At 43.8% G+C, this 24,285-nt stretch overlaps 2 protein-coding genes across 2 annotated transcripts in view; both read right to left on the reverse strand.

Annotated features, from left to right (window-relative positions):
- Positions 1 to 24,285, reverse strand: part of LOC133540955 (uncharacterized) — a 41,472-nt gene extending 17,187 nt beyond the window's left edge. Inside the window, exons 1-3 of the mRNA XM_061884041.1 lie at positions 24,160 to 24,285; positions 21,475 to 23,264; positions 2,109 to 3,672 (exon numbers count right to left, since the gene is read on the reverse strand). Coding sequence (XP_061740025.1) covers positions 2,109 to 3,672; positions 21,475 to 23,264; positions 24,160 to 24,178 — 3,373 coding nt within the window. The 5' untranslated portion in view covers positions 24,179 to 24,285. The remainder of the gene's footprint in view (positions 1 to 2,108; positions 3,673 to 21,474; positions 23,265 to 24,159) is intronic.
- On the reverse strand, positions 191 to 10,253 carry LOC133540448 (leucine-rich repeat-containing protein 15-like). Its single transcript, XM_061883055.1, has 2 exons — positions 9,983 to 10,253; positions 191 to 3,742 (listed from the first exon to the last, which is right to left on the reverse strand). The coding sequence occupies exon 2, from the start codon at positions 3,733 to 3,735 to the stop codon at positions 2,089 to 2,091; it is 1,647 nt and encodes a 548-aa protein (XP_061739039.1). The 5' UTR covers positions 3,736 to 3,742; positions 9,983 to 10,253; the 3' UTR covers positions 191 to 2,088.

Raw genomic sequence — 24,285 nt, forward strand, 5'->3', positions numbered from 1 at the left:
CACATCCAGGCAACTACAACCCTAGACTAACACCCTCCCCCCACCGCATCCCACCTCCCCGGATTATAAATAGTCAAATGTAAATAATCAAATGTATATACTTGTTATGTTGTGGACATTTAAATTGTGTTGAAAAATGTATCTCGGACCAAAAAAATGGACCGTAAATAAATGTCCACTGCAGAGGACACTGGTTCTCAAGAGAACATTTAATTTGAAAAACAATAATTGGGAATTTACCCACAGGAAAGAGACCCATATAGGCCCGAATACGAGAGTATATGCAAACATGGCAAACAGTCTGAAAAAGGCATATCCATCCATCCATCCATTTTTTACCGCTTGTCCCTTTTTTGGGGTCCCAGGGGGTGCTGGAGCCTATCTCAGTTGCAGTCGGGCGCATTGTCTAATATTAAAGGTCATGAGATTTCTACGCACAAACCAGCAGGTGGCGCCGAATGATTTCCCTTTCCTTACTTCCAGTCGTTCCAGTCGTTGATGATTTCAATTTCCAGCATGATCTGGCACCTGCCCACAGTGCCGAAACCAGCAGTGACTGGTGTACTGACCATGGCATTACTGTCCTCCATTGGCCTGCCAACTCCCCTGACCTGAACCCCATAGAGAATTTGTCGGGTATTGTGAAGAAGAAGCTGAAAGACACCAGACCCAATAATGCAAATGAGCTAAAGGCCGTTATTGAAGCATCCTGGGCATCCATAACACCTCCACAATGCCACAGGCTGATTGCCTCCATGCCACGCCGCATTGATGCTGTATTCCGTGCAAAAAGACTCCCAACCAAGTACTGAGTGCAGTAAGACATTTTCAAATGTTTGATTTTGTTTTACTGTTATAAATCTTTTTTTTTTACTTAGTTTTTTTTGAGATATGATTTTTAAGTTTTCTTAAGCTGTATGCCATAATCAGCAATATTAAAATAATAAAAGGCTTGCAATATTTCAGTTGATGTGTAATGAATCCAGAATGTATGACGTTTTCATGTTTTTAGTTGCATGACAGAAAATAAAGGACTTTTATCACAATATTCTAAATTTCTGAGACAGTCCTGCGTAGCTAGGACACAAACAGGGTGTCATTCGAGATATAACTATTAATATAATACATTTTAAGAGATTTAATCAGCACCTCCAAGTCTGAGTCCATTGTTCTTGCCCGGAAAAGGATGGAGTGCTATCTCTGGGTTGGGGAGGAGACCCTGTCCCAAGTGGAGGAGTTCAAGTACCTTGGAGTCTTGTTCAAGAGTGAGGGAAGAGTGGATCGTGAAATCGACAGGCGGATGGATCGGTGCGGCGTCTTCAGTAATGCAGACGCTGTATCGATCCGTTGTGGTGAAGAAGGAGCTGAGCCGGAAGGCAAAGCTCTCAATTTACCGGTCGATCTACGTTCCCATCCTCACCAATGGTCATGAGCTTTGGGTTATGACCGAAAGGACAAGATCACGGGTACAAGCGGCCCAAATGAGTTTCCTCCGCTGGGTGACGGGTCTCTCCCTTAGAGATAGGGCGAGAAGCTCTGCCATCCGGGGGAAGCTCAAAGTAAAGCCACTGCTCCTTCACATGGAGAGGAGCCAGATGAGGTGGTTCGGGCATCTGGTCAGGATGCCACCCGAACGCCTCCCTAGGGAGGTGTTTAGGGCATGTCCAACCAGTAGGAGGCCACGGGGGAGACCCAGGACTTATTGGTAAGACTATGGACCCCGGCTGGCCTAGGAATGCCTCGGGATCCTCCGGGAAGAGCTGGACCAAGTGCCTGGGGAGAGCTGCTGGCCCCATGAACCAACCTTTGGATAAGCGGAAGAAGATGGGTGGATGGATTGATGGATATCCTCTTTACTGCTGATGCAAACGTTTTTTGTCTTAAAAACAGGCCTTGGAAAAGATACATATTCTTGTATCCTGTGTTAATTTACTTCCATGTTGACGCCTCCTGATGTAGACACCAAAGTGCATGCTGGTTGTTACAGGTGTGCAGTAAATGAGTCACTTTTAAATGCAAAAAAGACATCCTATGTCGGCGTTCCAGTGTGCAATTTGGTGCTTTGACTCGATTAGGTCGGACATTCATCTACAACACAGAGTTCCTACTCCTGTGTCCAATATTTCCCCTTCCTTTCTTGTTCTTTCTCCAGCAAACACATCCGATGATGGCGGCGCTGATGATGACTGTGGCCACAACTGCGATGACAATCAGGATGACCGAAGTACGGTTAGAAACTGGTCCCTTGCCGTTCTCCGTGGAAGACGTGGTGTTTACAGCAGGTGGTTTGCTCCTCTTCTCCGTCGAGGTCAGTGGTGTCAGCTGCGTGGAACTCTGCAGCATCCAGTCCTCCTCTGTCAGCATGACAATTATCTCCCCACTCAGACTGAGAGGAGAGTCACACACCACTTGGGTCTGGTTGGTTTTGGATGGGTGCTTTGTCAGCCAGTTCTTCAGAGGCAGGATGTCCTTGTCACACCTCCAGGGGTTCTGCTGCAGAAGTATCTCTTCTGCCACAGAGATGGCATCTAGAATTTCCTGTGGCAGGTTTTGAAGGGAGTTGTTTTTCAGGTCAATCTGTCCCAAGTGACTCAAGCCTTTGAGAAAACCAACAGGTAGATGACTGATGAAGTTGTGCTCCAAGGAAATGTTTACCAGCCGAGGAAGACCTTGGAATGTTCCAGCGTGCAAAGTCCTCAGCAGATTTGTGTGAAGTGATATTTCTCCTATCTGTTCCAACCCTTGGAAGGCATTGGTAGACACATCGCTAATCTGGTTACGGCTGAGCACCAAGAGTCGCAACTGAGTCAAATTTTTAAAGGTGTCATCCTCTACTTGTCTCAGCTTGTTGTCATACAGCCACAACTCCTGCAGGGCCATGGGACCAAACACACCGGGACTACAACTTTCCAACTGGTTTTCATACAAGGATATCTGAGCTAGGAGGGGAAGATGTAAGAAGAGTCCTTGTGGGAGAGTTCTCAGTTTGTTGTTGGAAAGGAACAGCTTTTGGAGGTTGGGAGTCTTTGAGAACAGGTCGTGCTGGAGATGAGTGATATGATTGTCTTGTAGGGAAAGTTCTGTCAGGTTTTCAAGGCCGTCAAAACTTCCGCTAGGAAATTCTACTATTAAATTTTTGTTTAGCCGAATGTACTTGAGCTTCGAAAGCCCCTTGAATACCCCACTTGGTAGCCCACCAATAGAATTTCCTGCTAGCAAAAGGTACTCCAGTTCTTTCAGAGGGTTAAAGGTTTCCACTGGTATTGAGGTCAACTGGTTCTTACTCAGATCAAGGGCAGTAAGACTTTTGATTTGGAAGAACCATTTTGGTCGGAGTAGGAGGATCTTGTTGCTGTTCATTTTCAGAGTCTCAAGCTTCGGAAGATTCTGGAACAAGGCCTCTGGAAGATCTTGCAGTTCTGTTCCAGTAACCACTAAAGACTGAAGGTTCACAGTGGAATCAAACGTGCCGGGTTGAACTTCCCCCAAAGTACAGTTTTCAAGCCAAATGCTCAAGACATCTGACAGAGAAGTAAGGGCCTCTGGTTTCAGAGAGGAGATGCTACAATTGGAAAGGTAGATAGCAGTGGTAGATGGAGGAAAGGGAGGGACATCTGAGATTCCAATGCATAAGATTTGGTTGCCTTCACATTGGCATCCACCAGGACACGTCTGAACAGCAACAGTGAGGGAGCACAGAAGCAGGAGCACTTGAAAGATGAATGGAAGGAGCATTTTGTCCCTAGAAAAAAGAACAAGACAGGGCAACATTTAGTGGATTATCAGCAGTATTGGGGTTCAATACACTTATTTTGCCAGCACAGTTTCAATGTGGTTTGTCACATCTGCCTCAAAGTCAGGATGTTCTAGGTTTGAATCTTGGTCAAACCTGTGTAGTGTTAGCATCTTCCCACCGTGCTGGCCAGGTTTTACTACGGTTAGTTTTCTGTTTTCCTCCCACATCCCAAAAACATGCATTTTGTGTGAACATCAGACCCTAAAACTGCTAGTTTGTATATGTCCAGTGATCGACTGGAGACCAGTTCAGCACCTCTTGCCCTACGTCAGCTGGAATAGGCTCCAGCTAAGCTGGTTCTGGGGCGGCATAGCTCGGTTGGTAGAGCGGCCGTGCCAGCAACTTGAGGGTTGCAGGTTCGATTCCCGCTTCTGCCATCCTAGTCAATGCTGTTGTGTCCTTGGGCAAGACACTTTACCCACCTGCTCCCAGTGCCACCCACACTGGTTTAAATGTAACTTAGATATTGGGTGTCACTATGTAAAGTGTTTTGAGTCACTAGAGAAAAGCGCTATATAAATATAATTCCCTTCACTTCACTAAGCTGTGACACCAAACAGGACAAGCGGTATGGAAAATGAATCAGTCCATCAGAATATACAGGAGGTACTTAGTAGTTGGATTCCAGTACAGATCTTGACCAACTCCTTATATTACGAGCATTTGGATTTTCATTTTAGTTTTCTGTCTTTAAGCTAGTAAGGTAATGACTTACATCATTTCTTTTTTTTCCCGTTTTTGTAAAATATCTTTTACACAATATCAAAGGTACTTTTTTCAATCATGTTTGCAATATCCATAAAATAACAATTTAAATAGATTGCAATAAAAAAAATATTTCTTAGCTTCGTTGACCATCATTATCTTAAAATTAACTCCAGTTTGCTACCTAGCTAACTTTCCGGCGTTTTGGTGGTTTCCCTGTATCAATCTCTAGACCGTTGATGATAAACATCCAATCATCCATTCAATCCAGGGGGGGATCCCGAGGCGTTCCCAGGCCAGCCGGGAGACATAGTCTTCCCAACGTGTCCTGGGTCTTCCCCGTGGCCTCCTACCGTTTGGACGTGCCCTAAACACCTCCCTAGGGAGGCGTTCGGGTGGCATCCTGACCAGATGCCCGAACCACCTCATCTGGCTCCTCTTGAGGTGGAGGAGCAGCGGCTTTACTTTGAGTTCCTCCCGGATGGCAGAGCTTCTCACCCTATCTCTAAGGGAGAGACCTGGAAACTCATTTGGGCCGCTTGTACCCGTGATCTTATCCTTTCGGTCATGACCCAAAGCTCATGACCATAGGTGAGGATGGGAACGTAGATCGACCGGTAAATTGAGAGCTTTGCCTTCCGGCTCAGCTCCTTCTTCCCCACAACAGATTGATACAACGTTCGCATTACTGAAGTGTGAAGTGTGTGAAGTGTGAAGCGACCGGAATGAGAATCAGCACCTCCAAGTCCGAGTCCATGGTTCTCGCCCGGAAAAGGGTGGAGTGCCATCTCCGGGTTGGGGAGGAGACCCTGCCCCAAGTGGAGGAGTTCAAGTACCTAGGAGTCTTGTTCACGAGTGGGGGAAGAGTTGATCGTGAGATCGACAGGCGGATCGGAGATGAGTTTGCAAATTGTAAAATTGAGCTGCATTTTTTTAAGTAAAAGAAACTGCTGTTCTAAATGTGTCCACTGGATGTCGCAATAGCAATTCTGTTAGGCAAGCAAATGTGCCAAGCAAGAGGTAGAAGGTAAAGCGGGGGCTGCGACTACTCCCCCTCGACCCATCGTAAAACAAACGGGAGTAAAATAATAAATCGGTATTCTCACTTAAAATGCTGCATGAGACTCTGCACATTGATATCATTCTGTGAAAATTTTTTAAAAAGTGAACTTTGGAAATGACAAATGAGATAGATGATACATGGAAGCGTTTTTATTTATGCTTTATTTAGTTTTTTGTTCAATACGAGACGACCTAAGATTTAAAATTGAATTGCTTTTTTTTAGGTACACTGAGATGAAGTCTAACTTCAGTTTGTTCTTCATTGTGTTTTTGAAACACTGAGCTAAAACGAGTTTTACACCTCTGCTCTAGTCCTTGCACTGCAAACCGTCAGTGTTCAAAACAAGAAAAAAACAATCCAAAAATAATATGCCAATAGAACGTGAACATTTGACCTGTCGAGACTTTCCAAAACAAGTAAAATCAGCTAACTTCAATGAACCCAAAAAAATCCCTTAAAATAAGTATATTCTCACGAATAACAAGTGCACTTTACTCGCCGTGGAGTTTACAGTTACGGTAGCACAATTAGCCCTAAAGAGGCTAACACCACGACTAACGTGTTACACGTCCGATTCGCCCAGCGACTCTGTTGGGAGTATCAGCGCTGGGGTCCAGTGCACCACAGTTTTGTATTGTTGCTCGGTCCTTCCGCGGAGTGCTTCGGAAGCTACCGGCCCGCTCGTCTCCCCAGCCTGGACTGTTTACAGCACCGCCAGGGGAGCGAGAGAAAAAGTGAGAGAGAGCAGGCGGGCGAGCAAGGGAGGGACAGAGGTAGGAAGAGCGCGTGCGGGTCCAGTGGAAAAGCATCATGCAAGTGACGTCAATGTTCGGCCCTCGAGAGCCATATACCACACCGTGATTGGTATATTCCTTCAGTTTTGAAACACAACGCTGTCAAGCGCCATTTGTATAAAACTTGCGGGCCGCACTAACGTTAAACTTTCATATTAAGGTGTTTGAGACCCCTGATTTAAATAAATATATTATTCATAAAGCAAGTTCAAGTATCATTGACAAATGTTCACCTAGTCCCGGCCTTGGCATGCATATATTTGTCCTCTTTTTGGGGTTTCACAATATGGTCAGCCTACCTAAATGTTCTGAACTCCTTTTTCATTGCAGTTTTCTGTGTTGGCTGTGCCGTAGTTCAACTCTACGACAACTGCATCCTGTAAGTTGCCGTCGTACAAAGTAAACTACAGCAGATTAAAGGTTGAGTCTCTTCTTCCGGTTTTACCACAAGATGTGTCTAAGGACTAGGCCGTGCCAGACTCTGACCTACTTCTACACCACACATTCACCGTTGTGGCTCGTGGGTTTGGAAAGTTTGACGGGTTGCGAGCTCGGTTGTTCGTTTGCATTCATGTGCTGACCTGTTTCTTTGCAGAGAGACTTTTGCTTCTGATAAATGTGTCTTCCTGAATGCAAACCCACCCGGAAATTAAGTGATAAATTTCCCCCGACTAAGACTTTTTCCCAGACCCTTGACACCAGCACAGGATCTCTCCCCAAATGTCCAAATGACTCCCCCCAAAAAAGTTCCACTTGAGTTTATCTGACCTCTTTTCTGCAAGGGCGTGATTGAGCAGAAAGGAGTAGTGGAAAATAATAAAGTATTTATACTTCACTATAAAGTAGAGTTGTCAATAGCCAAACGAGAATGACAAACACCTTTCGGGAGAAAATCCGCACCGTATCACAACATAAACACAACAGAACAAATACCCAGAATCCCTTGCAGCACTAACTCTTCCGAGACACTACAATATACACCCACCAAAGCAACTATTGGACATCTCTAGCATATTATGTATCGTGCAAATATTGTGTTTTTTAATCCATCTTGTCCAGCCCTTTGGGCAAATATATTGTTCTTGTACGGCAGTGAAGTGAATTATATTTATATAGCGCTTTTTCTCTAGTGACTCAAAGCGCTTTACATAGTGAAACCCAATATCTAAGTTACATTCAAACCAGTGTGGGTGGCACTGGGAGCAGGTGGGTAAAGTGTCTTGCCCAAGGACACAACGGCAGTGACTAGGATGGCGAATGCGGGAATTGAACCTGCAACCCTCAAGTTGCTGGCACGGCCACTCTACCAACCGAGCTATACCGAACGGCAGTGTCATGAATATTCATGTCGGGGAAAAGGCCCTTCTTAAAAAGAGTAAAACACTAATACAAGTTATTTTTGCTTCTAATGTGTAAAAAAAAAGGTCAAAATTGTCTTGGTATGATTTCTTGAAATAAGACATTATATTCAAGCTTTAAAAACATATTTAGTGTCTGCTCTAAAGTAGTATGTTTTTCCTAAAAGAAAAAGTCCTATTCCGGGGATTGTGTAGATATTTTGACTAGAAATTTGAATGATATACTACATTTTTTCCATTGTATTGACAAACTTTTTCATTTTTTTTATTTTTTATTCTTATTGTAATATTTCTCTATTTTGTTTCCATTTAAACCCCCATTATTTACTTTTTGATTTTTTTTTATTTGATCTCAACTCTGTACACTGCTGCTGGAATTTTAATTTTCCGGAAGGAACTCTCCTGAAGGAATCAATAAAGTACTATCCATCTATCTATCTATCGGTCGGTCTGTCCGTCGGTCAGTCGGTCGGTCTGTCCGTCGGTCGGTCTGTCGGTCTGTCCGTCGGTCGGTCTGTCGGTCGGTCCGTCCGTCGGTCGGTCGGTCGGTCCGTCGGTCGGTCGGTCGGTCGGTCGGTCTGTCCGTCGGTCGGTCGGTCGGTCTGTCGGTCGGTCCGTCGGTCGGTCCGTCGGTCGGTCGGTCTGTCCGTCGGTCCGTCGGTCGGTCTGTTGGTCGGTCTGTTGGTCGGTCCGTCCGTCGGTCGGTCTGTCCGTCGGTCTGTCCGTCGGTCGGTCTGTCCGTCGGTCCGTCGGTCGGTCGGTCGGTCGGTCGGTCGGTTCGGTCGGTCGGTCCGTCGGTCGGTCGGTCCGTCGGTCCGTCGGTCTGTCGGTCGGTCCGTCGGTCTGTCGGTCGGTCCGTCGGTCGGTCGGTCGGTCCGTCGGTCGGTCGGTCGGTCCGTCGGTCGGTCGGTCGGTCGGTCTGTCCGTCGGTCGGTCTGTCCGTCGGTCGGTCCGTCCGTCGGTCGGTCCGTCCGTCGGTCGGTCCGTCGGTCGGTCCGTCGGTCGGTCGGTCGGTCGGTCTGTCCGTCGGTCGGTCTGTCCGTCGGTCGGTCCGTCCGTCGGTCGGTCCGTCCGTCGGTCGGTCCGTCGGTCGGTCCGTCGGTCGGTCCGTCGGTCGGTCCGTCGGTCGGTCGGTCCGTCGGTCGGTCGGCCCGTCTGTCCGTCGGTCGGTCGGTCCGTCGGTCGGTCGGTCGGTCTGTCCGTCGGTCCGTCGGTCGGTCCGTCCGTCGGTCGGTCTGTCGGTCCGTCCGTCCGTCTGTCGGTCGGTCGGTCGGTCGGTCGGTCGGTCCGTCGGTCGGTCGGTCCGTCGGTCGGTCGGCCCGTCGGTCGGTCGGCCCGTCGGTCCGTCGATCGGTCCGTCGGTCTATCGATCTATCTAAACATTCTCGGGGAAATCTGGGATTCTAGGGGAAAAAGTCCCTCTTAAAAAGACTAAAACATTAATACAATTTATTTTTGCTTGTAATGTGCAAAAAAAAAATGTCAAAAAAGTCTTGGTATAATTTCTTGAAATAAGACATTATATTCAAGCATATTTTGTGTCTGCTAAAAAGTAGTTTTCTTTTCCTAAAAACAAGTGCTATTGTGACCCGTTTAAAGTTTAAAATATTTTAACTGGAAATTAGAATGACATACCACATTGTTTCCATTGTATTGACGGAAATTCTCTATAAAAAGTGTTACTTTAAAATATCCCGGGTGGTAAGTAAGGTAGAAAACACTCCTGTTATGTTCACTGCAGAATATCAACTGTTTTTTTTTAGCATGTCATGTAGTTTTTAGGTGTATGGTCACCTCTTGGCAGCTCATACTGATACTTCAACAATAGAGTTTCTCCCTGATCCTAAATACTCAATGAATACAAGTATTGTGCCAAAATTATCTTGGTATGATTTCGTGAAATAAGAAATTATATTCAAGCATCCAAAACATATTGTGTCTGCTCAAAAGTAGTATTTTTTCCCTTAAAACAAGTCATATTGTGACTCGTTTAAAGTTTAAGATATTTTAACTAGAAATTAGAATGATATACCACATTTTTTCCATTGTATTGACGGAAATTCTCTATAAAAAGTGTTACTTTAAAATATCCCTGGTGGTAAGTAAGGTAGAAAACACTCCTGTTATGTTCACTGCAGAATATCAACTCTTATCAAACGAAAAAAAGAGCAAAACTTAGCTGTTACGCGCCGTCATCACAATCAGACGCTGCGATTTCAAACATTTCAAAGCCTAACTTGGCACTCGCGGCGTTGTGCGTACTTACCTTGGCCGGCGGCAGGCGAGGAAGTGAGAAGAGTGCTACTTGCTGTTATCTCAAATGCACGCCCTGCCTTCTTCTCACAAATCCTGCTACGCTTCCATCACATCTTCTTCGTCATCACTAAAAATCCTTTTTGTCCGCTTCTTTTTTGTGTCCCCGGTGAAATGTGTGGCCGGTGCTTCCCGTGGTCATCCACTTTCCCAACAACCCCTCAGCCTCACATTTTTGTTCCATGGGTCAAGGCAAGCCCCACCCTCAGCTTTCAGTGCACGGCCCTGCACCAGCAATGTGCTTGCAATTACTGCAGCTTTTCTACCTTTTTTTTTCTTGGTGACGCAGTTGCAGGAAACAGATGTTGTGTCCAAGTCGAGATTTTGTGGGGAGGAAGTCTTTGGAGGTGGACAATAGTTTTGTAGATATATTGTGTGATGTATGAAGAGATAGTGCCATTCTAACAGTGATGGGAATCAATCAATCAATGTTTACTTATATAGCCCTAAATCACTAGTGTCTCAAAGGGCTGCACAAACCACTACCACATCCTCGGTAGGCCCACATAAGGGCAAGGAAAACTCACACCCAGTGGGACGTCGGTGACAATGATGACTATGAGAACCTTGGAGAGGAGGAAAGCAATGGATGTCGAGCGGGTCTAACATGATACTGTGAAAGTTCAATCCATAATGGATCCGACACAGTCGCAAGAGTCCAGTCCAAAGCGGATCCAACACAGCAGCAAGAGTCCCGTTCACAGCGGAGCCAGCAGGAAACCATCCCAAGCGGAGGCGGATCAGCAGCGCAGAGATGTCCCCAGCCGATACACAGGCGAGCAGTACATGGCCACCGGATCGGACCGGACCCCCTCCACAAGGGAGAGTGGGACATAGGAGAAAAAGAAAAGAAACGGCAGATCAACTGGTCTAAAAAGGGAGTCTATTTAAAGGCTTGAGTATACAAATGAGTTTTAAGGTGAGACTTAAATGCTTCTACTGAGGTGGCATCTCGAACTTTTACCGGGAGGGCATTCCAGAGTACTGGAGCCCGAAATGAAAACGCTCTATAGCCCGCAGACTTTTTTTGGGCTTTGGGAATCACTAATAAGCCGGAGTCCTTTGAAGGCAGATTTCTTGCCGGGACATATGGTACAATACAATCGGCAAGATAGGATGGAGCTAGACCGTGTAGTATTTTATACGTAAGTAGTAAAACCTTAAACCAGGGGTGCCCACACTTTTTCTGCAGGCGAGCTACTTTTCAATTGACCAACTCGAGGGGATCTACCTCATTTATATATATCATTTATATTTATTTATTTATGAAAGAGACATTTTTGTAAACAAGTTAAATGTGTTTAATGATAATACAAGCATGTGTAACACATATAGATGTCTTTCTTTCACAAAGACAAGAATATAAGTTGGTGTATTACCTGATTCTGATGACTTGCATTGATTGGAATCAGACAGTAATGATGATAACGCCCACATTTTCAAATGGAGGAGAAAAAAAGTTGTCCTTTCTGTACAATACCACATGAAAGTGGTTGGTTTTTGGCATCTAATTCATCCAGCTTCCATACACTTTACAAGAAAAACATTGGCGGCAAATTCCGTAGCTTGCTTGATTGACATTCACGGCACCCGAGGGTCTTGTGAGATGATGCTGGCTGCTGCCAGTTCATTATTATGAAAAAATGACAGAGAGGAAGGCGAGAAACACTTTTTATTTCAACAGACTTTCGCGCCGTCCCTTCCGTCAAAACTCTAAAGGCCGACTGCACATTTCCTATCTTCACAATAAAAGCCCTGCTTCATGCTGCCTGCGCTAACAAAATAAGAGTCTCGGAAAGCTGGCGTGCACAAGTGATGTACACGCCAGCTTTCTGAGGGATCGCTTGTGCACGCCAGTTTTCCGAGACTCTGTATTATATATATACACACATATAGAATTACTTGAATTTCAGTGAATTCTAGCTATAAATATAGCCCAACCAGGCCCACCTGCATCCCACTTCATGCGTGAAATAAGAAATTATTACTTTATGTTTGTATATATATGGATAAACACAGACATAATATATATATATATATATATACACACTACATACATATATACGTATGTATACATGCATTTTAATACATACATCCACATACATACATGCATACATAGACATATGTACATACATATATATACAAAAATACATACATGCATGTACATATATGTACATATATACATATATGTACATAAATACATATATAGTATATATATTTGTATATATATGTTTGTGTGTATATATGTATGTATATATATAAATGTATACATGTATGTATATATATATGTATATACATATATATATATTAGGACTGCGAATCTTTGGGTGTCCCACGATTCGATTCAATATCGATTCTTGGGGTCGCGATTCGATAATATATCGATTTTTTTTTTTCAATTCAACACCATTCTCGATTCAAAAACGATTTTTTTCCCCCTTCAAAAGGATTCTGTATTCATTCAATACATAGATTTCAGCAGGATCTACCCCAGTCTGCTGACATGCTAGCAGAGTAGTAGAATTTTTTTTTAAAAAGCTTTTATAACTGTAAAGGACAATGTTTTATCAACTGATTGCAATAATGTACATTTGTTTTAACTATTAAACGAACCAAAAATATGACTTATTTTATCTTTGTGAAAACATTGGACACAGTGTGTTGTCCAGCTTATGAGATGCCATGCAAGTGTAAAACACTGTGACACTATTGTTCTTTTTTATTATTTTTATAAATGTCTAATGATAATGTCAATGAGGGATTTTTAATCACTGCTATGCTGAAATTATAACTAATATTGATACTGTTGTTGATAATATTCACTTTTGTTTCACTACTTTTGGTTTGTTCTGTGTGGTGTTTGTGTCTCCTCTCAATTGCTCTGTTTATTGCAGTTCTGACTGTTGCTGGGTCATCTTTGGTTTTGGAAGTGGATTGCATTGTTATGGTATTGCTGTGAAGTGGTGTGTATTATTGATTGAAAAAAATTTAAATGGAAAAAAAAATAGATTTTTTTAAAAATTAGAATCGATTCTGAATCGCTCAACACAAACGATTCGATTCGAATTTGAATCGATTTTTCCCCACACCCCTAATATATATATATATATATATATATATATATATATATATATATATATATATATATATATATATATATATATATATAGTGAAGTGAAGTGAATTATATTTATATAGCGCTTTTCTCTAGTGACTCAAAGCGCTTTACATAGTGAAACCCAATATCTAAGTTACATTTAAAGCAGTGTGGGTGGCACTGGGAGCAGGTGGGTAAAGTGTCTTGCCCAAGGACACAACGGCAGTGACTAGAATGGCGGAAGCGGGGATTGAACCTTGAACCCTCAAGTTGCTGGCACAGCCGCCCTACCAACCGAGCTATACTATATATATATATATATATATATATATATATATATACATTTACATATACATGCATCCATTCATTTTCTACCGCTTATTCTCTTTTTTGGGGTCGCGGGGGGCGCTGGCGCCTATCTCAGCTACAATCGGGCGGAAGGCGGTGTACACCCTGGACAAGTTGCCACCTCATCGCAGGGCCAACACAGATAGACAACATTCACACACTAGGGCCAATTTAGTGTTGCCAATCAACATATCTCCATATATATATATATATATATATATATATATATATATATTTTTTTTTTTTTTACTTTACAAGTAGTCTGCTTTCGGCCCCCTGCCAAATGTTTTAAGCCCAACTCAAAAAGTTTGGACAACCCTGTGTTAAGGGTTTTGAGAGTTGGACGTTCATACAAATTTATTAAATGAGATTTTCCTCTAAAGTTATATTTCTCCTCTTTAATTGAGAATAATTTTTGTACATTTTAGGGTAGCAGATGATAGTTTACATCATTTTAACTGTTTGCAAATGCACCAAACCATTAAATGTAATCATTTTGATGACATAAAGTGTTTATGTTCGATACATCCAACATTATGTATTATTATGACTGAACTTATTTGTAACATAGTTAGTTTAATAAAGTGTACTTTATTAGTAATTTCCCATATTTCTGCACAGTAAGTCAGATATGTAACACTAGTGAGCAGTAGACAATATGAAGTGATTTTAAATCCACATATTTGGTGTTTCTGGAAGGAAAATGATGGTGTTTTAAGCTACAGTCTATAAGGGAGGCTGAGCAGCAGGTTGGAACCTAAACAAACTCCTACCAAGTGCAGATAGCGAGGGTGGAGTTGCAGTAACGTACAGATGTTGGAATGCATACACACAACCTCAGTAACACTACACACACTCTATGTTGTGTACAGAAAGGCACAGTTTGGAAAAAATGTGTGTACTCTTATCCACTGAACAATATCAGTAGGAATCTTACATTATTTTGTAGTGTGGATTGTTTAAAAAGGTTTGATGGAGTGAAATGAGTTAAACAAAACAATGGTAAGTATGAAAACTTATTTTTTATTATGAACCACCTGGAATGGACTTGTGCTGGCTTCAAATTGAAGTGGAGTGGTAATTGTTATTCTGCGACATAGTGGCCACAATAATTCATGAAGTTAAGATTATGATGCAGACACGTTTGTTACTGGATGCTTTCTAATATGCTTCTGCCTTGGAGACTTTGTTTGTGTAAGTGATATGCAATTATGTCAGGGAGTGGTGGTGACGAACCCCAAGATGCAGAGAAAAACATGCTTTTAATGTTCCGGAAAAAAAAAAGGCAAGGAAAACACAAACCAGGAAACAGCAAACAGGGACAGAAGTCGGGATCCAGGAAATAGCTCTCAGCTTCCAAAAAAAAAAGACAGTAAACAATACTCCAGCACTCACTGGAGGGAAGGGCAGGTTTAAATAATGCCTGTAATTAGTGCTCAGGCAGCAGGTGAGCGGGTGAACACTAATCAGAAGCAGGTGGAAATAATAAGTAACCATGGTAACCAAAACAAACAAGGGTGCACAAAAATCAGGAACTGAAGAAGTCTTAGATTGAAAATAAAAAACATAATCCAGACCACAGATCATGAAAAATTATTTATTTGACAACTTGTTTATGTTGACTAATGTCACACTTTATTGTTCAGTGATGATCATGTAAGTCTAGCAGTTGTGCTTAGCTGTTGTGTAGCTGCTAATAGCATACAGTCCAGCACAGGCGTCCCCAAACTATGGCCCGCGGGAAGTCCCAAGTAAAAAAATAGATATATTATTTATTTTTTTTAAAGATTTTTGAAAATCTGATTCTTTCTAATCCATTTTCTACCGCTTGTTACTCTCGGTGTCTCTTAGCCACTCAGGCAAATCATATTGTCTAAAAATGTTCATATTAATAATGTGACATCATTGCGCTCGGAATATATATATATATATATATTTATATATATATATATATATATATATATATATATATACACACACACACACACATATATATATGTATATATATATATATACGCACGTATATGTATGTGTGTGTGTGTTTGTATATATATATATGTATATGTTTATATATATATATATATATACATACATATATACACACACATATACAAATATATATATATATTTGTGTATATATCTATTTATACATATGTATATATATATGTTAATATACATATGTATGTGTATATATATATATATATATACACATACATATATATGTGTGTATATATCTATTTATACATATGTATATATATATATATATATATATATATATATATATATATATATATGTTAATATACATATGTATGTGTATATATATATATATATATATATATATATGTATATATATATATATATATGTTAATATACATATGTATGTGTATATATATATATATATATATATATATATATATATATATATGTATATATATATATACTGTACAAACTAGGGTTGTCCCGACACCAATATTTTGGTACCGGTATCAAAGTGTATTTTGATACTTTTATAAATAAAGGAGACCACAAAAATGTTATTATTGTCTTTATTTGTACTTTTTAGACGCGGTATAGTTCCGAATATGATTAATTAGTATCGCCGTCCTATACTGGTACCGGTATACCGTACAATTGTATATCAAACATTCAAACCATTTTTTTAAACAGATATAAATTCTAATAATAATTATTTCAAATTGTGCAATGTAAAAGTAGCAATAGATTTTATGGTACAATCGTGAAATTTACTGGGTTTTTTTTTTTTACAGCATTTTTCTCTAAATGTAAAAAACAGTCCTTTTTTCTTTGTAATAAACTGTGATGCTGTTTTGGCTTTTTCAGCAATACATCGAAAAACAACCTGGTAGCTCAGGTACCAAAATGTTTCTGTAAAATTGCATTTTTTTTTTAAATTTAGAGTAAAAAGAACAAATTTAAAATTTTACAGTAAAATTCTGGTAACTGAGCTGCATTTATTTTTTTTAACCATAAAAACATCAGTTTTGTTTTTCCATTTACAGTAATATACACTACATTTTGAGGTTTAAAACAAATCTACTAATGAAATGAGAGAAAAAATGGTATAACAATAATATTCACTGTTAGAAGCGGCCCTTTTGGGCCAAACATAACTGCCATGTGGCCCCGTTTGACACCTCTGCAGTAGTTTGATGAAGTAATGTACAGTATTTACCTTAGAGAGTGGACTTCGAGGGTATCTCCTTCCAGCTACTTCTCCGTCTACACCCCATCAGCAGTTTCTCCATGTTTTTGCTGTTTAGATGATTCATTATTCACTATACTAGTACCGCGATACCGTACTACCCTACAGCCGAGAAGGCCCTGACGACACACCACAGCTTTTAACTATTTGCATTATGGCTGTTGGACAAAGAGAAATCCATAAATTAGCCGCGATGTTTGGGTTCAAAGTGTATTAAAAAAGTAGCGCCTTATTGTCAGCTTCAAACACTGATGACATCTATTAAACAAGACATGAAGCAAGGAATTAAACAACCAATTTGGCTCAATTGAGGAGAAACGTCTGGACTGGACTCTTTGTACAGTCCCACTATGCTCTGATGAGAGATCGTACGCCTCTTTTATTTGGACTTTCCCTGATTACATGGCAACAGCTGTTTCTAAGGGAGGGGGGGTCGTAAACAGCCATCGCCTTTCAAAGAAAAGGTCAGTCCACAGAAAAGGTGCCTGGAGGGCAGTCAGGTCCTGCTTCCTCTACGCTTTGTAGATCTCGGGTCAAGACAAAATATTCCTGTGGACTACAATAGAAGAAAGAAACCAACGCCTTCATGTCGCTTCCCATGGTACACAGTGGAGTTTTACAAGGATCAAAGACGGCTTTTGTCCTCTCGCGGGGCAGCTGAACGCAACGTAACACAAAGTTTTGTGATAACTTCGATACAATTATTCTGACACTCATAGTCCAGAATCTAGGCCACTTCCCACCCCCGACCTCTCAACATTACAACAGGCTGACACAACAGACATTTTTTTCAGTTATTGTCGGGCAAGCGGTAGGAAATGGATGGATGTCGGTCGAAAAGTCGCTGCCAGTTTAAGTCGTCTGTCATTAGAACTCTTAAGTTGACACTTTTTTGACTCTCTGGGTTTTCAAGTCCGATCAAACGTGAGTCGAAGTTCTGCTTTCCTTTTAATATTTCCGCTTGTTTTCTTCTAAACTATTTCCTCCTTTGTCATTGTGTGTGTGTGTGTGTGTGTGTGTGTGTGTGTGTGTGTGAGAGAGAGAGCGGCTTTACACCTCCTGTTGTGTAAAACCAGCCTACTGGAAATTCCTAATCACCCGTTGTCATGGAAACGGACTTGGGAGCCGACTCACTTTTTCACGGCCTATTGTGTGTGATCCCTTTCCAAGTTATGGAATTTGTGGTGTCTGCCGTTAATTGTGCTCCAGTGGAAATAGTTGACCGGTTGGTTGAGAATATCCAAAGTTAGATCGCGGTCCGAAGAAACAATGACGGACGCAATACAGGAACAAAGAGTGATGTATATTTATTGTGAAAAATATGAATGTCCATCCATCTTCTTTCGCTTATCCGAGGTCGGGTCGCGGGGGTAGCAGCCTAAGCAGGGAAGCCCAGACTTCCCTCTCCCCAGCCACTTCGTCCAGCCCCTCCCAGAGGCGTTCCCAGGCCAGCCAGGAGACATAGTCTTCCCAACGGGTCCTGGGTCTTCCCCGTGGCCTCCCACCGGTCGGACATGCACGAAACACTTTCCTAGGGAGGCGTTCGGGTGGCATCCTGACCAGATGCCCGAACCACCTCATCTGGCTCCTCTCCATGTGGAGGAGCAGCGGCTTTACTTTGAGTTCCTCCCGGATGGCAGAGCTTCTCACCCTATCTCTAAGGGAGAGACCCAAACTCATTTGGGCCGCTTGTACCCGTGATCTTGTCCTTTCGGTCATGACCCAAAGCTCATGACCATAGGTGAGGATGGGAACGTAGATCGATCGGTAAATTGAGAGCTTTGCCTTCCGGCTCAGCTCCTTCTTCACCACAACGGATCGATACAGCGTCCGCATTACTGAAAACGCCGCACCGATCCGCCTGTCGACCTCACGATCCACTCTTCCCTCACTCGTGAACAAGACTCCTAGGTACTTGAACTCCTCCACTTGGGGCAGGGTCTCCTCCCCAACCCGGAGATGGCACTCCACCCTTTTCCGGGCGAGAACCATGGATTCGGACTTGAAGGTGCGGATTCTCATCCCTGTCGCTTCACACTCGGCTGCGAACCGATCCAGTGAGAGCTGAAGATCCTTTGAGCTCCCCCCGGATAGCAGAGCTTCTCACCCTATCTCTAAGGGAGAGCCCCGCCCCCCGGTGGAGGAACCTCATTTGGGCCGCTTGTACCCGTGATCTTGACACTTTCCTAGGGAGGCGCTCGGGTGGCATCCTGACCAGATGCCCGAACCACCTCATCTGGCTCCTCTCCATGTGGAGGAGCAGCGGCTTTACTTTGAGTTCCTCCCGGATGGCAGAGCTTCTCAACTTATCTCTAAGGGAGAGACCCAAACTCGTTTTGGCCGCTTGTACCCGTGATCTTGTCTTTTCGGTCATGACCCAAAGCTCATGACCATAGGTGAGGATGGGAACGTAGATCGACCGGTAAATTGAGAGCTTTGCCTTCCGGCTCAGCTCCTTCTTCACCACAATGGATCTATACAGCGTCCGCATTACTGAAAACGCCGCACCGATCCGCCTGTCGATCTCACCAGCCACTCTTCCCTCACTCGTGAACAAGACTCCTAGGTACTTGAACTCCTCCACTTGGGGCAGGGTCTCCTCCCCAACCCGGAGATGGCATTCCACCCTTTTCCGGGCGAGAACCATGGACTCGGACTTGGAGGTGCTGATTCTCATTCCGGTCGCTTCACACTCGGCTGCTAACCGATCCAGTGAGAGCTGAAGATCCTTTGAGCTCCCCCCGGATAGCAGAGCTTCTCACCCTATCTCTAAGGGAGAGCCCCGCCCCCCGGTGGAGGAACCTCATTTGGGCCGCTTGTACACGTGATCTTGACACTTTCCTAGGGAGGGGCTCGGGTGGCATCCTGACCAGATGCCCGAACCACCTCATCTGGCTCCTCTCCATGTGGAGGAGCAGCGGCTTTACTTTGAGTTCCTCCCGGATGGCAGAACTTCTCACCCTATCTCTAAGGGAGAGACCCAAACTCATTTGGGCCGCTTGTACCCGTGATTTTGTCCTTTCGGTCATGACCCAAAGCTCATGACCATAGGTGAGGATGGGAATGTAGATCGACCGGTAAATTGAGAGCTTTGCCTTCCGACTCAGCTCCTTCTTCACCACAACGGATCGATACAACGTCCGCATTAGTGAAGACGCCGCACCGATCCGCCCGGTCGACCTCACGATACAGTTTTCCCCCACTCGTGAACAAGACTCCTAGGTAGTTGAACTCCTCCACTTGGGTCAGGGACTTCTCCCCAACCCGGAGATGGCAATCTACCCTTTTCCAGGGGAGAACCATGGACTCGGACTTGGAGGTGCTGATTCTCATCCCGGTGGCTGCGAACCGATCCAGTGAGATCTGAAGATCCTGGCCAGATGAAGCCATCAGGACCACATCATCTGCAAAAAGCAGAGACCTAATCCCGCAGCCACCAAACCGGAACCCTTCAACGCCCTGACTGGGCCTAGAAATTCTGTCCATAAAAGTTATGAAGAGAATCGGTGACAAACGACAGCCTTGGCGGAGTCCAACCCTCACTGGAAACAGGTCCCACTTACTGCCGGCAATGCGGACCAAGCTCTGACACTGATCATACAGGGTGCGGACCGCCACAATAAGACAGTCCGATACCTCATACTCTCTGAGCACTCCCCACAGGACTTCGGTCGAATGCCTTCTCCAAGTCCACAAAGCACATGTAGACTGGTTGGGCAAACTCCCATGCACCCTCAAGAACCCTGCCGAGACTCAACTCATTTTTATTTATTCTATAATCATATATTGTGTCCAGCTGGAGTTGTCGAGATTACCCCCTTCCCTCAGCGACAGCTTCAGTGACGTAACAGGACCTTCCTAATAAATAGAGTCGGCGCGCGGGCTTGACTTTTAAAACGTAGTTTGGATCTGTACCCAGAATACTGGCGAAAACACGTGTCTCCTCATGAGCCAAATTGAACTCTTGTCTCTGCAAGATTCCTTGCTTCTTGTCTGATTATTAAATGTCATCAGTGTTTGAGCCTGACACATGTATACGCTCATTTTCCTCGGCGTGAGGTAAGAACATTTTCGCAAACTGCTTTCCTTGCACTTTTAGAAAATATCTGTGTTCTCTTTTAAAGAGGAAGTGTGAAATTGTTGCAAAACCACACGTTTGTGAACAAAACAATTTGAATCCATACCGAATATTACATATTTTGTATTCATCATTACTATATTCACACTCAACTGACCATATGTCCTCTTTTCCCCGGACATGTCCTCTTTTGCGGGACTGTCCGGGCTGTCTGGGCGGGGTTTCTTAAATACCACAAAATGTCGGGCGTTTTGTATCAAGGTCGCGTTTATTTTCAATGTACGTTCAGGCTTAAGATGGGGTTCAAATCCAAAACAAATTGTGAAGGTGTGAGAGACAGAGAGCGCGGTAGTAAATAGATTGTCAACAACCATACAGGTCACACTGAGGGTGGCCGGTTTTTCAAATTTAACACTGTTACAAATATGCGCCACACTGTAAACCCACACCAAACAAGAATGACAAACACATTTCGGAAGAACATCCGCACCGTAACACAACATAAACACAACAGAGCAAATACCCAGAACCCCTTGCAACACCGACTCTTCCAGGATGGTACAATATACACTTTGGTATTGCTAGGCCTTGCTTACGAGTCTGCGTAGGCAATACCAGACAGTACCAGAAGAAAAAATCAGTTGGGTCGGCTTGTTGAAATACCAGGGTTGTGCTCACTTTTGTCGGATACCGCATTATCCCTCAATGTGTGCAAACGAATCCCGTAGCTCCTCCACCCTCTTGTTGAGGCGGTGCATGGCGTAAATGGCGGAAAGGATGAGAAAGAAACCTGTGGCCACAAGGAGGATGTGACCGAACATGAGGAACCCAGCCAAGGCTGCGTTGGAGGGCAGAAACCACACATACACCCAACCATCGTGGTGGTTGTGGTGAACAAAGTCCGGCCTCTCTTCGATTACCAGTTTGTCATAAAATGGCGGTGAAACGTCGTAGGTTGGTGGAGTCTCATGCGGTGGGGGACTAGATGGCGCTGTTTCTGTTGGGGTGGTGACTAGTTGGCTGCTTTTAAGAGCTGTGGTAGTTGGAGCACAGACCAGAGGAGGTGTTGTAACATTGCAGATGTTGAAGTCCTCGTCCCGCAGAGAGTCAAGGGTACGGAGAGCTTGATACGGTGGACTGTAACATATCACGTCTTCGTTATCAGGAACCGCTTGCTTGTTCTGTCGAACCCATCCGGCAAACCCTTGGATGCTACAGGTGCAGTCCCACGGATTGTTACTCAGCTTCACCTTAAGGAGTGGATTGGACCGGAAAATGTCTTCTGGGAGATTGCTGAGCCTGTTCGTCATCAAATCCAACATCGCCAGCAGTCCAAGCTCCTGAAATATGTTCCTTGGTAGGTTCTCCAGTTGGTTGTCATTGAGGAGCAACGTCCTCAAGCTGCTCAGTCCGGAGAAAAGATGCGGCTCAAGTGCCTGGAGGTTGTTGGATTTCAGGGAGAGCTTCCGAAGTTCAGGAAGGCAGCAAAACACACCCGAAGGCAACTCTCGAAGCCTCCCGTTCAAATGGAGGTTCAGGTCGAGCAACCCGGACATGTTTGCGAACAGATTTGCCGGCACCGAGGTGAGGTTCGTGTAGTACAAGTAAAACTCTCGCATTTCTGGCATGTGTCCCATCAACTCATCCGGGAACGATACGAGCGGGTTGTTGTACAGAGTCAGCTTGGACAACCTGGGCATGGAGTAGAAGCTTCTCTCAGGGACAAGTTGAAGTTGGTTGGATGACAGAGTGAGGTTCTTCAAGCTCCTTAGTGACCAGAAGACCTGTTGAGGGATATTAGAAATCTGGTTGTAGTGCAGTTGTAGATATTGGAGGTTCACTAGTCCATCAAAGATCCCTGGTTCTAGACTCTCTATTTTGTTATAAGACAAGAGCAGCAGCTGAAGCTTAGTCAAGGAGCGAAAGCTCAACGGCGGAATCATCTTTAAGAAGTTATTTACAATCTTCAGTTCAGTGAGGTTCGTCAGTCCACTGAAAGCCCCGGACGCAAGACTGGACAGGTTGTTGTGACTCAAGTCCAAATTCTCCAAAGCGACGAGGCCTTCAAACAAGTCCGCCGTAATGTTCCCCAGTTGGTTCCGATCCAAATGGAGCTCCTCCAGAGCGGCCAGAGGCCTGAAGACTCTCGCAGGAAGCCAGGCCAGGTCGTTGAAAGACAGCTTGACGGACTTGAGCTGCGGCGCGGCGTAAAAGGCTCGGGGGTGGATGGTGCGGAGGTGGCTGGCAGTCAGACTGAAACGGGTCATCAGGTCCTTTCGACCCAGGCTGTGCTCGTTTATGGCGTGCATGGCGGTGTTGTGCAGCATCAGCGTGTACGTGTGAAGAGGCAGTTGTTGCGGGATGTCGGTGATGGTGCCACCCACGCACAAGACCTTCGCCTGGCGCTCGCAGCGGCATGGGCCGGGACAGGTGGTGTTGCAAGTCAGCAGGGGCGGCACGGACACCATCAGTATCATCCGCACCACACCTGCACATGATATCGTGTCAAAGATTTAATTCGTATCGACAGTACGTTTTGTTACAATGTTAGTTTTTTTTTGTTGATTCATGAATATCAGTAAAAATATTCACTCGGTGGAATACTTGAAAATTAAAGCTGCAAGCAGCGATGAACGGGACCACTTGGGCTGCTGCCCCCGCGACCCAAGCCCGGATAAGTGGTAGAAAATGGATGGATGGATTATTACACATCAGTCTCATAGTAATAACAGTTGTAATCTTGAAGGAACTGATTAATTAATTGTGTTGCCCAGGTCACTATTTCTTTTTGTATTTGTCTTATTGTCAAAGGCCACTCTGCAAATGTTTTATTTTGTGATTGATGCTGTATTACTGCCTTTTAACTAAAAAATTCCTGTTCACAATCAGCTCATCCGGAGTTTGCTCATCCTCCCTCTCTCTCTCTCTCTCTCTCTCTCTCTCTCACTCTCCCTCTCTCTCTCTCTCTCTCTCTCCTGTTAGTAGCGCAGCCTTGCTTCTTGGTAAACTGATGTCTTTGCAGAGCTCAAATAACTTTAGCTTTTTTCCTGGACATTTTGTTTATTGAATAGGCAAAATTCCAGCTGATGCAAATTTAGGGAATATTTATTTTTTCAAAAAAGCCCTCATGATCTCGGAGCGACTGATTAATTAGCCGTAATCCTTTATTACGGTCCAGTCGGATGTATTTGGCGAAAGAGCAATCGAGATTCTGTTTGGATTTGGCCAACAAGCGATCATGTTGACGTCGGTCAGCTGGCCCAAAAGGCATAACTGTAAAAAGATTCTCCACATGATGAATATAGTGTGTATCAATGTGTGATGTATTTAAGCAGAAGCTACAGTTAATGTCCTGCTATTAGATGATTCAATGTTCTACTGACCTCTGAAATAAGGATCCATCTTGTCGCTGCTGCTGCTGCTGCAAGAGTTCTTTGCTGGATGTGAGGCCGACCTCGCAGAAGTACAGCAGCTCCCTGCTTGCTGTCACTGATAAACAGCCAAGAGTG

Source organism: Nerophis ophidion, linkage group LG22 (assembly GCF_033978795.1).
Source record: "Nerophis ophidion isolate RoL-2023_Sa linkage group LG22, RoL_Noph_v1.0, whole genome shotgun sequence".
In the NCBI taxonomy this organism is placed as follows: Eukaryota; Metazoa; Chordata; class Actinopteri; order Syngnathiformes; family Syngnathidae; genus Nerophis; species Nerophis ophidion.

Coding starts and splice junctions, on each gene's coding strand:
- LOC133540448 (XM_061883055.1), bottom strand. CDS start 3,735: ATGCTCCTTCCATTCATCTTTCAAGTGCTCCTGCTTCTGTGCTCCCTC.